At 37.1% G+C, this 17,663-nt stretch overlaps 2 protein-coding genes and 2 pseudogenes across 2 annotated transcripts in view; 3 read left to right on the forward strand and 1 right to left on the reverse strand.

The window, feature by feature from the left end:
• The window catches only part of LOC149038238 (uncharacterized), a 155,601-nt gene that overhangs the window by 44,750 nt on the left and 93,188 nt on the right, over positions 1 to 17,663 (reverse strand). The window lies entirely within an intron of this gene.
• LOC149038243 (melanocyte-stimulating hormone receptor-like) lies at positions 1,928 to 2,869 on the forward strand (annotated as a pseudogene).
• LOC149038244 (melanocyte-stimulating hormone receptor-like) lies at positions 12,350 to 13,538 on the forward strand. The gene has a single exon (XM_089187095.1). The coding sequence runs from the start codon at positions 12,353 to 12,355 to the stop codon at positions 13,277 to 13,279; it is 927 nt and encodes a 308-aa protein (XP_089043221.1). The 5' UTR covers positions 12,350 to 12,352; the 3' UTR covers positions 13,280 to 13,538.
• On the forward strand, positions 13,756 to 16,618 carry LOC149038245 (melanocyte-stimulating hormone receptor-like; annotated as a pseudogene).

The following is a 17,663-nucleotide window of genomic DNA, read 5'->3' on the forward strand; positions in this document are numbered from 1 at the left end:
TGTCCCAAAGTTCCTCAAATGTTTTTTTTAACCATTTTCAAAGCTTTAGTATGAGCTCAGAATTTGCTTCAATATCATACCATCTAATTATCGGCCTAAAAACGACATCTTTATTTCACCCATTAAAGAAGTGATAAAATAGATCTTTTAAGACTTAGGAGTCTCATATCGTATTGTAAAACAAAAAATATAGCCTATGTCTTTGTGTTTGTAAAGGGAATTCCCTTTCAATGCTAATTTGAAATTAAACCGAAACGTTATCTAGTAAAATCAACAGTTGGTTGCGACAAACATGTTTTTGTTTGATTAGTTTTAGAGCTGCCGTCGCTGTACTGAAAGAAAATTTCCTGGGAAAGAACTCTTTCTAAAGGAAGGATTAACGCATCTCTTAGCAATTAATTAAGTCATTCATCTAGTTTTTCTGTCAGCTAGTCCTCCGTCGGTAAATGAAGTGACTGGTTTGAAGCCGATCTAAATTTTGAATCTATAAAGAGTAATTATTCTGCAAAAACAAGATTTGCTTTGACCCCAACTTTAAACGAGGCGGCGTGTCTGTGGTGGTTAACTAATTTCTCCTAATCTTTAACAGAGTATTTTTAACGATTGTTTCGAGCGTCTGTGTACGGTTATTAATATACGATGCACGCAGGAAATTTGGGAGCTTGAAATATACGCTGGAGTTGCTTAACACGCAACCAAGAATGATTGTAGGTTCATAAATAATAAATGCTGTTAATGTAGGTTTGACAAGGTATAGTTTTTGACAAGACTTCGTCTCGGGAATTATTCAACAATATTTACTTCATTTTCGGCAAACAATTCTTAAATATTTTTATCGATTGTTGATAGTTTTTAAGTATTCATTCCTTCATTTTCCTTCTCGATCATTAGATTATCATGTTCATCATAATATTGAGTGCCTTCTCGCAAGCTAAAGAAAACGGGATTGTTTGTTGCAACATGAAATAGTAATTTTAAAGATGTCTTTGAATAGTTGCCTCTTATTCCTGTTTCATACGTGATGTACATGACAGGTTAAGCACAAAAAAAAGCTTTTTCGACACAGCGAACAACTTTTTGACGTATTACAAACGTGTAAACAATAGTGAGGAGGTTTTTATTCCAGATGTTACGTAGTAAAAAAGGGTTTCAGGGATCGTTCTTGTGCAATTGGCGTCAACTAAAATGAAATATTTTTCTGGATGCTATTAATCACAGATTAACTCATGACAATAATATTGTCAACTTTTGAAATATTTGATATATCCAGTTTAATGCTGGTCTGTGTTTTCTTCAAGTTTTATTGATCCTATGTCTACCAACCCGAGTGATTAACTGTTCCTAACCTTCGCTTCTTTTTCCTTGAACTCGTTCCATGACGCTTTTTAGGAATTCAGAATTCACCAAAATACAGGGATAATCTTTGTACTTAATTACCGGCCCAAAAGAATAACAGTATTTAACAAATAGAGAAGCCTTGACTGTGCTCTGTTCTGTTATAAAGCACGCAGGAAGCGGCTAGAGCACGGAAGAAGTGTAGGGAGAAACACGAGACGTAGTCGAGTGTTTCTTCCCACTTCTTGAGGAATTAGTCCATGTGTATGAATACTATTAACTGAGGTATGAGGTGTCATTGATCGTGGCTGGTTGTGGGCTGTTTAGACGACATATTACTCATTGCAATCTTAGATAGCCTACAACAAATTTCATAAGAATTGGAACACAGACGAAAACAATTGAAGAACTTCTTAAGCGGGGGGCATCAATCAGCATCAGTTTCATGCCTGAGGCATCCCACAGCTACAAATTTCTGACGCATTTTAAATGATTGAAAGCTAGTGAGGAAGTCTTAATTTTTTTTTAAAGGAAGGTTTCAGTAAGACGAAATATTCCTCGTTGCAAGAACAGAGGAAACGAATGCAGAATTATGTCGACAACTAATTTCACCAGAGGTGGAACACTACCGAAAACATCTGAAGAACTGCTATGCTCACCCTCTTTAGTGGGTGGGCTTCAACCAGCATCTTTGGCATCAGTCAACGTTCTCCTCTCCATCACAACATTTCTTGGCAATTCTCTTATCCTTGTTGCCCTTCACAAGGAATCTGCCCTCCATGCACCGTCCAAACTCTTGTATCGTTGTCTGGCAACAACTGATCTGTTGGTTGGTCTTATTGCTCAGCCTCTCTATGTTACCTGTTGGATGTCCGTGGTTCACGAACACTGGACTCTTTGTTATTACGCAGAGACAGCAGCCTACATCATAGGCTCAGCATTATGTGGAGTTTCTTTGTTGACGATGGCGGCAATAAGCGTGGACAGACTTCTCCGCGCCCTGTTGGCAGGGCTGAGATACAAAGAGATTGTAACTTTGAATAGTGTTTGTATCATTATGGCTAACTTTTGGGTTTTATGTCTTGTCGCCTCTTTATGCGCCATTTTCGATCGGCGTATAATCGCTTTGTGTGCCCAGATATTGATACCACTTTCACTGCTTATTTCACTCGCCTCGTACACAAAGATATTTCGCACTCTTAGAAATCATCAGGCACAAGAACAAGATCATGTTCAACAACAGCCGAACCATCCAAGTGCACTGAACATGGCGCGATGCAGAAAAGCAGTGTACAGTGCTCTGTGGGTACAGTCAGTATTAGTTGTTTGTTACACACCATACCTTATTGTGAGAATTGTTCTCACTTAAGGTACAACATACTCATCACAATTAGGCGTCGTATTGGCAATGGAAGTTATCTTAGTTTTCTTTAACTCGACGTTAAACCCTTTTCTCTATTGCTGGAAGATTACTGAAGTGAGACGAGCAATGAAGCAGACAATCCGACAAGCACTTTGCTGTCCATGGAGTTAGACCATCCTCGAGTTATACACCATCGCATAAGTACTTTTAGCGCAAAGCTGACCGATAGAGAACGCTCGTCGCTTAAATTTTTGCTCGAGGTCTGTCGATAGTATTTTTTGCTAGTCACGTAAAACAAAATAAAGGAAAGGTAATGGAAACACAAACCAAAACTTTGAAAAAGTATTTTACATGCCACCAAACTTTACTTTGCATGCATCAATTATTGATTAAAGGAAAGATATACTTGCACAATAGAATATATAATCTCTTACAATCTCATGACGTAACTTATACTCTTATGAATGCTATAAGAAAGCGATCCACCTGTTTGGTAGATGAGTTGCATCAACCAACAATTTTTTTTCTCTGCGGTTTACATTCTCCTCTCCATACAGTATCTCCTGACAACTCTCTTGTCCTTGTTATAAAAAGCTGTAAACGTAATTTTTTTTTCATCAGAAAAATATCCATATTGCTTATGAATGTTTAAAATGTAATTGATAATGATATGATAAAACAAACATTGTGTAAGTGGGTGCATGGATTTAAATCAAAACTTGCCTTTTCTTTTTGAATTCTTTTCAAAACCTTTAACTTTCCGAGATTAAACGTTATACTTCATCTTCTCCGCTCAACTAAAGGCGAATTTCTACGTACCTGAGAGGACGGCATTTAAAATAATTGTGAAATGCTAATAGTATCAAAGATGTCTGTCTTTACGTTTGACTCTTAAAGCTAATTTGTTCCTATTCTGGTGACTTTTCTTAATGAACTTTCATTGATAGGGAGCTAATCAAGTGTCCATATCATCTGTGTGGAATTAATACTTCAATCATTATCAGCCTCGACAAACTGAAATTACGAAGATCAAGCTGGCAACTTTGAATGATGTAAGAAATAATTGGACTCGTGAAATCTCCATATGCATCAAACCATGAAAACGTGAATTAATTCAAAAATTAAAAAGAAGCTTGAATCTTAGGGATTGTTTATCGCATTTTGATTGAGAAAAACTGATATTACAGATGTCTCTATTTTTTCCTTTTACTGCTATTTCATCCGTGAGCCACTCCACATGTTCCAACGGTCGATCAGCTGAAAAAAGGTTGTTTTTCGCCCCATAAAAATGATATCACAGTTGTCTCTCTGTTTGCCTCTTGCTGCTATTTCTTACAAGGGGCTCATCACAGGTTCCGGATAAAAAGAAATCAACTCTTTGGCACAACAAACAATTGGCTTACGTACTTTGAATGAGCAAACGCTGACGAGGAAGTCTTTATGTGTTTATTGAAGGAAGTTTCAGTCATCGTCGCCCGGCGTATGCTGTCTAAACGAAATACTTCTTGTTGCTAGTTACCTCAGTACAAGAAAAAAGAAACGAATACAGAGCAATGTCGACAACAAAGTTCACTAGCGGTGGAACATAAACGAAAACATTTGAAGAACTGCTAGGCACCCTAAGATTACATCAAAGATTTACTGTGGGTGAAGTTAGCATTAGTTGTTTGTTTTGCACCATCCTTCATAGTGGTAACCGCGATTGCACATAGTAAAACACATTCATCGCATTAGGTCATCCTAAGGGAAATAACCGTTGTCATGATTTACTTTAACTCGACGTTAAACCCGTGCTTTACTGCTGGAAGATAAGGTAAGAAAAACAAGCAATGAAGCAGACAATCAGACAAGCACTTTGCTGTCCATGGAGTTAGACATCTTACTCACAGCGGTCAAACACTGTGCATGCGCGTGTTTTGAAAAGAATAGGAGGGATCTGCAAACGCGTGTATTACGTGAAGTGAAGAAGGAAAGGTTAAATTCCTAACTTTTCCAAATTGAATGCGTAATACAGTTGAAAGAGGGTTTTCGGAGAAAGCTTGAATCTTGGTCTTATTTTATGTTGAGACATATCAACTTATTTTTAACGCAGATGCCTTGTTCCGGCGATGAAAGCAAATTACAGAAGCTTACTTTTACCCTCGCCAGCATGGCCAAGTTTACGACTTCATTTACACCGCTAAGCAAAGTGTAAAAAAAGCACGAGAGTGTAAACTAGCACAACATGGGTCAAGTCTAAAACAACAATGTGTATAAGTCTAGGCCTTACAAACTTTGAACTTTCCAAAGAAACAGCAAAAAGCTACGCATCACTTAGATTCTAAAAGTTTATAATAGCAAATCACCCATCTAAATGCGCATGCGTAATCTTTGACCACTGTGTTGCTCATTTATCACTGTGAAGTGATAAATGGGCAACACAGTCGTTGTAGTCGCTATTCGGAATAATTAAAGAAGAGATAAATGGGAAGGAGAATTGCCGAGAAAAGAACTTATCCATAAGAATCAAATACGTTGTTGCATTTTTTTAACAATAAAGGCACTCGTGTGGTTTGCTTCTCAGCTATTTCCCCATCGATGAATAAAATAATGGTTTAAGAGTTAAAATAAATAATGTAGAGTCGAAAGAAAAGTAAATATGTTACGAAATGAATAATTTAGTATTTGATGAAATTTCGTACTCAAAACGAGGCCGAGGGTGTCATGGCTGGATGATGTCTCCTCAGCTTCCTGCGTGCTTCATATCTTAATTAACCCTTTAAATCCCATGAGTGACCAAGAAAGAATTTCTCCTTACAATATCAATACAAAACCAACCAGATTAGTGGTGAGAATCAAGAAAAATGTCAATTTGGGGATAATTAGTTGATCCAATACTATATTCTCTGGACTAACATTATGAGAATTGTATGACTGATGGTAAGGAGAAATACAAATTTGATCTGGGAGTTAAAGGGGTTAACACAAACTGTTTACTAGTTAAGATGCAGTCGCTGTTCGGTTGGCGCGACACAGAGAGGCTGCGTACCACTGGGGGTGCAGTTAGTGTTAGTTGTTTGTTGCGGACCAATCTATAGTAAAACATATCAGTCACAGCTAGTCGTTATATGGAGAGTATCAATTGTCTTACTTTACTTTAACTTGAAGTTATATCCGTTCTTTACAACTAGAAAATTAGTGAAGTAAAACAAGCAGTGAAACAGGTAATCAGAGAAGCACTTTGCTGTCCGTAGCGTTACCTCCTCCTCGGTTTGGTTTTGTAAGACTTTCATTAAGTCACGATTATTATTAGGGAACGCTCGTCAAAAATATTATTGATTAAGCGGAAGAAATAGAAGTTCAGTAGAATCGTTGTACGTCTATCTTTTGTCAATAGTCTTTTTAAAGAGTAAACGTTAGTGAGAGAGTTCTGAAGTAAATGTTGCTGATGACGGTAGAATTGAAGATCTGCGCGGCGAATTTTTGATATTCCTTGGCCTACGTCCATTGATTTTGGACCACCACTTATAAATTGTTTTCTTCAGTTCAGTATTACGATGTAACCGTTGCAATCGAAGTAGAATTTTGAAAATTGCCCCAGAGCATCACAAAGTTACCTGCCGTTTACACGAGAGCTTCCTTTATACAAAAACACCTTTATTATCTCACTAACATGACGTAGGAAGAAAGGATATTATATCATAGGGTCACATAGGCTCACTTTTCCCCGTTATTGCTTAGTATTGTCTTCAATAAAGGGAGAATATTTCAATTTAATAATCGGCCCTTAAATGATTTGCCTCTTATTCCTATTTCATACGTGATGTACATGGCAAGTTAGACACAAAAAAGGCCTTTTTGACACAGCAGACAATTTTCTCACGTATTTCAAACGTGTAAACAGTAGTGAGGAGGTTTTTATTAAAGATCTTATGCAGTAAATAGGATTTAGTAGGGTTTCGATCGTTTCAAAGCCTCAAACTTATTCACGGGCGAAATAACTCCTATTGAAGCATTAATAGTGAATGCCTTATGGCAGGCTAAGTAAAGCGGAATTGTTTGTTGCAACATAAAAAATAATCTTAAAGATGTCTTTAAATATTTGCCTCTTATTCCTATTTCATATGTGATGTAACTGACAAGTTAGACACAAAATAGGTTTTTTTGACATAGCAGACGATCTTCTGACATAATTTAAACGAGTAGAGAATAATAAGGAAGTTTTTGGATGATTCTTATGTAGGAGATAGGGTTTTAGTGATCGTCTTGCGCAGTTGCTGTTTCAGTGAAATATTTTTCTCATCGCAATCATGACAAGAAACAGGAAACGAATTTAGAAAAAAACGACCAAGCTTTTTGGGATTCATAATGTACCACCTTTGAGGGAATATTTCTTCCATCAATCATCATCCCAAAATAATGACATTATATCTAAACAAACTGCTTATTCTGTCTCTCAAAACCTTACAAAAGAGAGTTTCCTTATTATATCGTCAAACAAAGATGTAGCCGATGTCTTTGTGTTTGCCAAGGGAATTAGCTTTTGGTGCTAATATGAATTTAAACTTATTCTACTGGCAAAAAAAAATAGCTGCAAGGAAAACGAAACAAATACAGAATTATGTCGACGACAAATTTCACTTGGGGTGGTACTCAGGCAAAAATAATTCTAGAACTGCAATGCTCTTCCTCTTTGGTAGGTGGGCTTCAGCAAGAATCAATTCCTTTCTCAGTAGTCCACATTCTCCTCTCCGTCACAGCGTTTCTTAGCAATTCTCTTATCCTTGTTGCCCTTCACAAGTAACATTCTCTTCACCCCCCTTCCTAACTCTAGTATCGATGTTTGGCATCAACTGATCTGTTGATTGCTTTCTTGATGCAAAAAAATTTTCATTATCTTACTAACCAGACTATGGAAGAGAGAAAATTAGAACATAGGATGGCAGAGGCTAACTTTTCCTCGTTATTGTTTACTATTGTCTTCAATACTGGGAGAATATTTCGATTAAGTAATGGGCGCTTCAACGAAATTACCTTTCAGTGCAAATTGCTACTTAAACTGAAATTCACTGTTTGAGATTAAAAACTTGTCACAGCCCATAGTCATATCAGTCGCAGTCGCTATTCGGAGAAATTGAAGATTCCCTGTATAAAACTCCTACTCTGAATTAAAGAATTGGACGAGTTGTCGGTTTGTCTATCAACAATTTTCCCGTCCAAAAATAACAAAAATGGATCAAAAGTTAATATATAAATATACATATAAACCCATTTTCGAAAAGAGTGCTATTTGAAAAAATATTTGAAATAGTCTGTGTATATATGTATTTTCTTTTCTCATCACAAAGTGTCTCTTTTTGATGAGAAAAGAAAAAATATATTTATTTCATATATTTTCAAATTTGAGAGGTTTTCAAAAACAGGTATTTACATATATGCATAAAGCCGAAAGAAACGCAATCGTTTAAGCGAGGCTTAATACAGGTCCGAATCTGTCGTCGTAAGCAGGTGTCTCTTTAACACCTTATTCGTTCTTCACTGTGCGATATAAAGCACGTGACAATTTTAGAGAGTTTGAAATAAGTGTCAGAGTTAGTAAAGGCTAAGTTTCTCCTGGGACGATCGTAACTTTTTGAACGACTGTTGAGAAACTTTGACGACCCATCTCTTCATTTTCCATCTCGATCAATAAATTATCCTTTTTACTTTATTATTGGAAACTAATTGTCGTCACCAAAGGAGAGTCGTTAATTGCTCAAGATAATCGCAGGAACAAAAATTGAATAACTTTCCTTTTACAGTTGCAGAAAATTATTTGCTGGCGTGATAACTTGATCTTGTTGCTCTTTTTGTTTTAGTTCTAGTCGGATACGAAACGTAGAGAAAAAAACTACAAAGCGCGATTAGATACACAGTTAATTTCAAATATTTTGAAATAAGTTTGTAGGTGTGGCCGAACATTAATTTTAAATAGTTGTGTAGTCTACGTAGTACATTCGGTGATGGTCACGCATTCAATTTTTCTCCTAGTACAATTGACATGGCCAGAAGGGGATTTTGAATTTTTAGCTTTCCGTAGCTGATAATGATTCAAGTCTCAACTTCACAGGAAAGAGATGGACCCTAGATTAGTATCCTATTATAATGGAATTTGATTCTGATAAAGAGCGACTCTTTGTCGCACTGTAAAAACACTGAAATAACAGATGTTTCTATATTTGCCTTTAATTGCTATTTCTTATTTGAAGTACCCTAAGGTTCTCAGGAAAAATAATTTTTTTGACCCGACAGAATATTTCCTGATGCATTTTAAATGAGTAGGTTCTTATGCGATTGTTAGTTAGGAAGTAAGACTTCAGTGATCCTTGCTGCCATTTTTCGTTGCAAGAAAAGAAATCTACAAGAAAGGAAAACGCCGAAGACAGAATTATGTCGACAACAAATTTCAGTGGCGCTAAAAGTCACACGAAATCATTTCAAGAACTGCTATGCTCTCCCTCTTTGGTAGGTGGGCTTCAACAACAACTATCAATTTGCTTCGTGGCGGTTGACATTCTCCTCTCCATTACAGCATTTTTTGGGAATTCTCTCATCCTTGTTTCCCTTTACAAAGAATCTTCCCTACATCTGCCGTCCAAACTCCTGTATCGTTGTCTGGCAACCACTGATCTGTTGGTTGGTCTTGTTGCATACCCTCTCTGTGCTCTATATTGGATGTCCGTGGTTCAGGAACACTGGAGCCTTTGTCGATACGCAAGAGACGCAGCCCACATAACAGCCTATGTATTGTTTTTAGTGTCTTTGAAGACGGTGGCGGCTATAAGCGTGGACAGACTTCTCGCCTTGTTGTTAGGACTAAGATACAAACAAATTGTAACTTTGAAGCGTACGTATATTATTGTAACTACTTTTTGGGTTTTTATTCTAGTCGCGTCTTTATGTGGAATTTTTTATTACCGTATAATCTTTTCGTACAGTTACTTTGTTACATCATTTTGCCTGGTAATATCATTTGCATCGTGCACAAAGATTTTTTGCACTCTCAGATATCACCAAGCACAAGTACGAGATCAACAACAGGCGAGCCAGACAAATGCACTGAACATGGCGCGATTCAAAAAGGCAGTAGACAGTGCACTGTGGGTGCAGTTAGCATTAGTTGTTTGTTTTGCACCAATTATATACAGTGGAAATTGTGATCGCTCATACTAAAAAATATTCACTAGTCTTAGTCGTCACACGGAAAGTAGCACTTATTTTACTTTACTTTAACTCGACGTTAAACCCGTTCCTATACTGCTGGAAGATTAGTGAAGTGAGACAAGCAGTGAAGCGGACACTAAAGGAAGCACTTTGCTAAAATAGGTCTTTCTTGAGTTGTTCTTCAGACATTCAAAGCAGGCTCATTAAGTCACGATTATTATTAGAGAGCAGTAGTTAGATAAGTTTTTGGAGAAAAAGAAATAAGTGCCTCAACGGAATAGTTACAGCGGCTGTTGTCGATAGTCTTTATTTCTCCGCTAACAATTTAACGACAGACTAGGTAACCCTAGCTATGCGTTTTCAAAAATAAGGTTTCTTGCCGCTATGCTAAAATACAAGATGTCCCAATCGAAGAAAAGATATGCAAATAATTTACTGTCATGTTTTCTCCTCTGGGAAATATAAAGGCTTCAGATGAAACTTCAAAGAGTAGTTTAAGAGAAGTGTTTGAGGCAGATGTTGAGTGTTACGAGAAAGCTATTACAATTAGTTTTCCCATAATTAAAAGAAAGCGCTTGGCGTTGATGTTGACGCCATATTGCCAAAAGAAACGGTCCATTTTAAGTCTTGAATTTGTTTGTTTTGTGATCAGAAAATTATCCTTAAAGCTTATGTGAGGAAGTTTTTGTTATATATTTAACTAGAGGTTACGAAATTATATGAAATAAAATTGATCATCTCTGTTTGTTTCAGAATTTTCTGGCAACGGCGAAATTTGCGTTTCGCATCATGTGTGGTTCATCGTATATCAAGTTTGTTGTTGGCGAATCTTTAGGTTGTCTCTGAGTCTTATGGATTTTATTTCTTCCATTCCCGAGCGATTAACTGCTGTCCCTAAGTTCCACAAATTTTTACGCTGCCGTGCATAGTGCAGTTGGATCAGGACCTAAAAGGTCAATGCCGATAGAAAAATTGGGTAGTTCTTCGCTGGTTTCTTCCATATTTCAAAGAGAAGGAAAACTGCACTGCAGCTTAACAGGAAAGAAACTCTCAAGCCAGGTAAAAAAAAATTGCTCACGTCATCTTATTTACGCACGGGCGTGCGTAAATAGAGATTTTGTTCATAGCGGCTCAACAGGGACTTATACAGGGCAAGCACGCGCGCCATGTTATAAAGGGTATTTTTAACAACTGTTGCGTGCGTCTGTGTGCGGTCATAAATATACGATGCCCGCAGGAAGTTTGGAGAGCTTGAAAGATACGCTGGAGTTACTTAACACGCGACCAATAATAATTTTAGGTTCATAAATAATAAATGCTGTTAATGTAGGTTTTAACAAGGTGTAGTTTTCAACTCGACTTTCATACAAGAGGCTCGTCACAGGCTCCGGAAAAAAGAAATCAACTCTTTGGCACAACAGACAATTTGCTTACGCATTTTGAATGAGCAAACGCTGATGAGGAAGTCTTTATGTGTTTATGGAAGGAAGTTTCAGTCATCGTCGCTCGGCGTGTGCTGTTTAAACGAAATATTATGCGCCCCATCTTTTGGAGGTGGATTACATCAAAGATTTACTTTTTTCTCAGCAGTGCATATGTGAAATGAAATTGACTGCAAACGGTTCTTACAGAGTCCTCTTGTTGTCATGAGCTTTTGAACTCAGTGAACGACAGTGGTGTCGAGAAACTAAATCATTTTTGCCCCTGCTTTTATGTTACAAGTCCACAGTCAGCATTCAAGTTGTCTCCAACTGATTGACGTTTCGCCTTCCCATTCAAATTTGGTTTCCAGAAGCTGATCATAATTTAAACAACACTTACCCATTTATGCGGCTATCAACGTCACTTTTCCTTCGTAAGGCTGGTTTTTGCCTAAAACTGTGGGATGAAAAAAAAAAGCACAATATTTTATTTTAATTTTACCTCTTAGCGCAAAGTCATTCAAAGATGGAACCTAACAAGTTGAATATATATGTGGTGTAGTTTTGACGCTTAACACTGTTAGGGGACAAACATCCTGCCTCTCCTATTTAACAAAGATAATTTGAAGGAAAAGTCGTTGTAAAAAAAAACTATTTCATCTTTGGAGGGAACTTCTAGAGTTTATCGATGGAATAACGTGACAGAATTACCCGTTACAAAGAAGTTTACAAAGAGATATATTTAATGTGACTCTTGTGAAGAAATTGACAGCTCTTGCTCGTCTGAGTAACGGAGGATTGTCCATCGCGCCATAAAATATTAACATTCGTGGATGTTTTGTTCTTATCGCGTTTTGATAAATCATAGCTGAGGCAAAAGTGAGGCTTTAAGAAAAATGGTTCACCATTTTTTTGTACACAAATGACTGTATTTCCAAACATTTCAAACGATTAAACGCGACTGAAAAAGTTTTCATATGATTATTTTGAAAAAAAGTAAAGTTTAAGTGATCAACACTGCGCAGGTGCTCTCAGTACGGCAGCAAATTCAATGGGAGATGGAACGCAAGTGAACACATTTGAAGAACTTGTATGTTCCTCATCTTTGGCTGGCGAATTTGAACAATTCTCATTGCGTCTGTCAGCAATCATCATTTTCTTTTCCCTGACAGCATTTCTTGGGAATTCTCTGATCTTCTTTGCACTTCACAAGGTGTCTTCCCTCCATCCGCCGTCCAAACTCTTGTACCGTTGTCTGGCAACAAGTGATCTGTTAGGTTGTCTTGTAAGCCAGCCTCTCACTGCTACTCTTTGGATATCGGTTGTTTTCGAAGAGTGGAGACTTTGTCGATTCGCATGGGTAGCAGCCTCCATTTCAGGGTATGGATTATCTCTTATGTCTTTGTTGACAATGGCAGCCATGAGGGTGGACAGACTTCTCGCCCTGTTTTTGGGGCTGAGATACAAACAAATTGTAACTTTGAAGCGCACATATATCATTGTCGCCACTCTTTGTATTGTAACCTTTTTTGCTACTCTTTGCAACGTGTTAGATTCTCGTATAGCGCCTTGGTTTGGTCGAATTGTCATCTCATGTTGCCTATTAATCTCGATTGCTTCTTATGCTAAGATTTTCTGTGCTCTTCGCCGTCATCACGCTCAGATACAAAGTCATGTTCAACAACAGCCGAGCCAACCAAATGCATTGAACATGGCGCGATTCAGAAAGGCAGTGTACAGTGCACTGTGGGTGCAGTTAGTGTTACTTGCTTGTTATGTGCCAGTGATTTTAGTGGGAATTGTGATGGCTCATATAAAAGGAAATTCATCACATTTAGTCGTCGCTCTTGGAATAGCGAGTACCCTGGTTTATTTTAACTCGACTTTAAATCCGTTTCTTTACTGCTGGAAGATTAGTGAAGTAAGAAGAGCAGTTAAGAAGACAATCAGACAAGCGCTTTGCTGTCCACGAGGTTAGATCTTCCATTATACTCTTTTTTAGTTGTTTCAAGCGAGTAAGTAACGTGACGATGCTATTAGATAACGCCACCTGCCGGATATATCATTGAATAGGAAGAAGTAAGAAGCTTAATGAAGTCGCTGTACAAAGCTTTTTAGATATTCTCACCATAGATCAACATGGCTCATTTTGCGCATGATAAAGCAAAAATCATGGATTCTACACGTTAACGATATCGTACGAATTTGAGAATGGTATTCATCTTAATTGAGGGAGGCGTTTGACTACAGTCGGCTTGATACGAAAAAAATTCCTTATCTTATTAACAACCAATAATTTCAATCGCGGCTTCTTTGGATAAACTTTATTTCCAAGTGTACGCACAGCTAAAGGACAGAGAGTCGTATCACTAACGGCAATACTTGGGACAAGTAAGTTTCATGCGACGGCAGTTATTTTGAATACAACAACGTATGATTTGATCGACATAAAAAATGCCGTCCACGCAAAGTAGGGCAAAAAACGGGACGCTAGTTTGATTTTACTTACTCGTTTTACTATCTTAGCGATAAGAAAGTACATGTATAGGATAAAATTGATTCCGAAAGGGTAGTGAAGGAGTGACTTTTAAGTTCTTCTCTTACGGGTGGTGAAATAATTTCAAATTTTTAACCTCACTGCATGAAATAAAGCGCATGACTTTGACACGATATTGCCGTACGAACCGTTCAAAGTAAGTCTTGTTAAAGACAAGAAATCGTAATTTTGAGCGAAAAAGTCCATAATGCTTATCAATGTGCGATGATACTTCCATAAATTGTAAATAACTAGTAAGTAAGCGAATGAGAAACAGCTTAACATTACAGGCTCTTAGTGAGAGAATTCTCTTAAATATTTTGTTGCTTAAAATTTATCATCAAACTACTAATGATGACCAATAAATTATAGAATTACAATGTCCTAAGATAATTCTCTTAAAAAAGTCGTTTGTTTCACAAAATTTATTATTAATCACCAATTAATCATAATTTATCATTTTTGGGAAAGAAGAATAACCAAGTTATGCAAAAGATGGAAAATTTGCATTAAACGACTCACAATTGGTTGATTTAAACTACAACTTTGAATATGATTGGTTGATTTAAACTACAGCTTTGAAGGTGATTGGCTTATTGGACTGTCCGCTACCAATTTGGCAAGTGAATTAGTGGAAAACAGGAGTTTTTTAAGCCAATCACAATCCAGGAATTAATATAATTTTTATGATTACAAATGATAAGAAAATGTTTTAGTGGCAACATCCATCTGATATAGGTGGTGGTCACAAAACCAACTATGGCCTCGATTTTTTTGATATAATGGTCAATAATTTCTGGGGAAAAAAATCGTAAATGTCTCTATTTTTCAACTGTCAGTAATAATTTGTTGAGATCCACGCTTAAAATGAATTCGATTATTGTTGTCTCTTACAACTTTTTGTTTTGATGAACAGTTTACTCAATCGGTCGGCAAGGTAGAACTAAATATTGACTCGAGATTTCGTTTTTATCAAAAATCTTGACGTGTGAAATATGAATCAAGGATTTCTAACCAAATAACAATTTGCGGTGCATGGCATTGTTTAAAACGTTTTACTTTACTAAAACGAAACCTTATTATCGCTGTTTCTCGTAAAGTTCTCTTTTAAGGATCAATCGTTTGTGAAAGACAAACTTTGCAAAATGATCAGAAGATCCATGTAAATCATGTAAATGGTCACCATTTTTTTTTTGGACACAAATGACAATATTCCCGAGCGTTTCAAACGTGTAAACGCGATTGAAAAAGTTTTCATATGATGATTCACATGATGATTCATATAATTATTCATATGATTATTCATATGATTATTCAGTTTCAGTGATCAATGCAGTTTAAGTGATTTCTAGGCTGGGCAGTTGCTCTCAAGACGCAACATTTCATGTTGCAATCACACGTAACCTGAAGGAAAGACCAAAACGACTACAGAATGATGGCGGAAACAAATTTAGCCAAAGGTGAAGCACAGACAAACGCGTTAAAGATCATCGGTGCTCCCCTTCTTTGGCAGGTGGATTACAACCACAGTCAATCTATTTCTCAGCTGCAGTTTACATTCTCGTCTCCATCACAACATTTCTTGGGAATTCTCTTATCCTTGTTGCCCTTCAAAAGGAATCTTCCCTTCACCCGCCGTCCAAACTCTTGTGTCGTTGTCTGGCAACAACTGACCTATTGGTTGGTATTTTTAGCCAGCCTATGATGGCTACTTATTTCATGTCCTTGGCTAACGAAAACTGGAGTCTTTGTCGATACGCAAGCGACGCCACCTTCACAACAAGCTATACATTTTGCGGAGTTTCTTTATTGACGATGACGGCCATAAGCGTGGACAGGCTTTTAGCCCTATTGTTGGGACTGAGGTACAGACAAACTGTAACTTTGGAACGCATATATATCATGCTAGCTGCCTTTTGGGTTTTATCAAGTTTAAGTGGTTTGTGCTGTATTTTAAATTACCGGATAGCCTTATGGCTTGGCCATATAAGCATATCACTATTTCTGCTAATCTCAATCATCTCATACACAAAGATTTTTCGTACTCTCAGTCATCATCAGGCTGAAGTACAACATCATGTCCAACAACAGCCGAGCCAACCAAATGCATTGAATATGGTGAAATACAGAAAAGCGGTGTACAGTGCACTGTGGGTGCAGTTTGCATTATTGTTTGTTATTTAACATATTTTATAATAGAAACTTTGATCACCCAAAGTAACACATATTCACTGCACTTAGTCGTTTTCTGGCGGTTAACGATAGGCTTAGTTTAATTTAACTCTATATTAAATCCGTTACTTTACTGCTGGAAGATTAGAGAAGTGAGACAAGCAGTGAAGCAGACAATAAGACAAGCTCTTTGCTGTCCGTGGAGCTAGATCCTTCTCGGGTTTCACTCCTATCTATACTTGATTTTTTGACTGATTGATTGACGTTTGTTGGATCTTTAATGCAAAGGAATATATGAGAAACTGGAAAAACATCCTGCCTCACTTATTATGGAAGATAAAATGTTTCTATCCTTCATGGTCCAGTAACATAAAACCTTTGTATCTATAAAAGGAACTTTTAGAGTTTATCGACGGAATAACATATCAGTGAGAGAATTACTCGTTACAAAGAAATTGACAAAGAGTTATATTTAATGCAACTGTGGGAGGAAATTGGCTTCTCTTGTGACAGAATTGAGTATTGGAATTGTAAATGATTTAATTTTGGAGGAATGTGGGCTTCAATCTTGAAGCGAAATGTTTCTCATATCATAAATCATTTCTTGAACAAGCTTGTTCGGTCAAGATGTCTGGTTAATAATAATAATGTTGCAAGATGCTGCGTTGAAATGTTGCGTGCGTGTGGTCGGGCCTTAAGAAAAAAGGGTTTGAGTGATCGTGACCGGCCAGGTGCTTTTGATAGGAAACATCTGTTGTTGCAAATACAGGTAACTAGAGGGTAAAAGGAAACGACCGTATATTGAACTGCATGGCGACAACTAATTATATAGGAGGTGTAACACAAACGAACACCAGGTTTGGAAAGTGGCTTTTCAACCTTTCTGGCTAATGAGTTGCCGGCATCAACCAGCCATTTCCTTCTTTGCGGTGTACTTTCTCCTCCCATCACAGCATCTCCTGGCAACTCTCTTGTCCTTGTTATAAACAGTTGTCAACTCGAATTTGTTTTGTCATTAGAAAAATATCCACATTCCCTATGAATGTTTGAAAATGTCATTGATAATAACAAACATTGTGTAAGGGGGTGTATGGATTTAAATAAACACTTTCCTTTTCTTAATTAATTCTTTCCAAAACCTCTAATTTTCCGAGATTAAACGTAAGGCTCCATCCTCTCCACTCAGCTAAAGGTGAATTTCTACGTACCTGAGAAGACGACGTTTAAAATAATTGTGAAATACTAATAGTATCAAAGATGTCTGTCTGTACCTCTTAAACTCTTAAAGCTCATTTGTTCCTATTTTAGTCACGTTTCCTAATGATCTTTCATCGATAGGGAGCTAGTCAAGTGTCCATATCATCTGTATAAAATTATGCATCAAACCATTAAAATGTAAATGAATTCAAATATTAAAATGAAGCTTAAATCTGAGGGGTTCCGGAAAAAAGCAATCAACTCTTTGGCACAACAGACAATTTGTTTACGCACTTTGAACAAGCAAACGCTTATGAGGAAGTCTCTATGTGTTTATTGAAGGAAGTTTCAGTCATCGTTGCACAGTTTGTGGTATTGAAACGAAATATTTCTCGTTGCCAGTTGCCTCAGTACAAGAAAAAGGAAACGATTACAGGGTTAGGGTTAGGGTTAGTAA

This window comes from Pocillopora damicornis, chromosome 11 (assembly GCF_964200805.1).
Source record: "Pocillopora damicornis chromosome 11, jaPocDami1.2, whole genome shotgun sequence".
NCBI lineage: Eukaryota > Metazoa > Cnidaria > Anthozoa > Scleractinia > Pocilloporidae > Pocillopora > Pocillopora damicornis.

What these genes read in the sequence shown, in the direction of transcription:
- LOC149038244 (XM_089187095.1), top strand. Translation starts at nt 12,353, where the DNA reads ATGGGAGATGGAACGCAAGTGAACACATTTGAAGAACTTGTATGTTCC.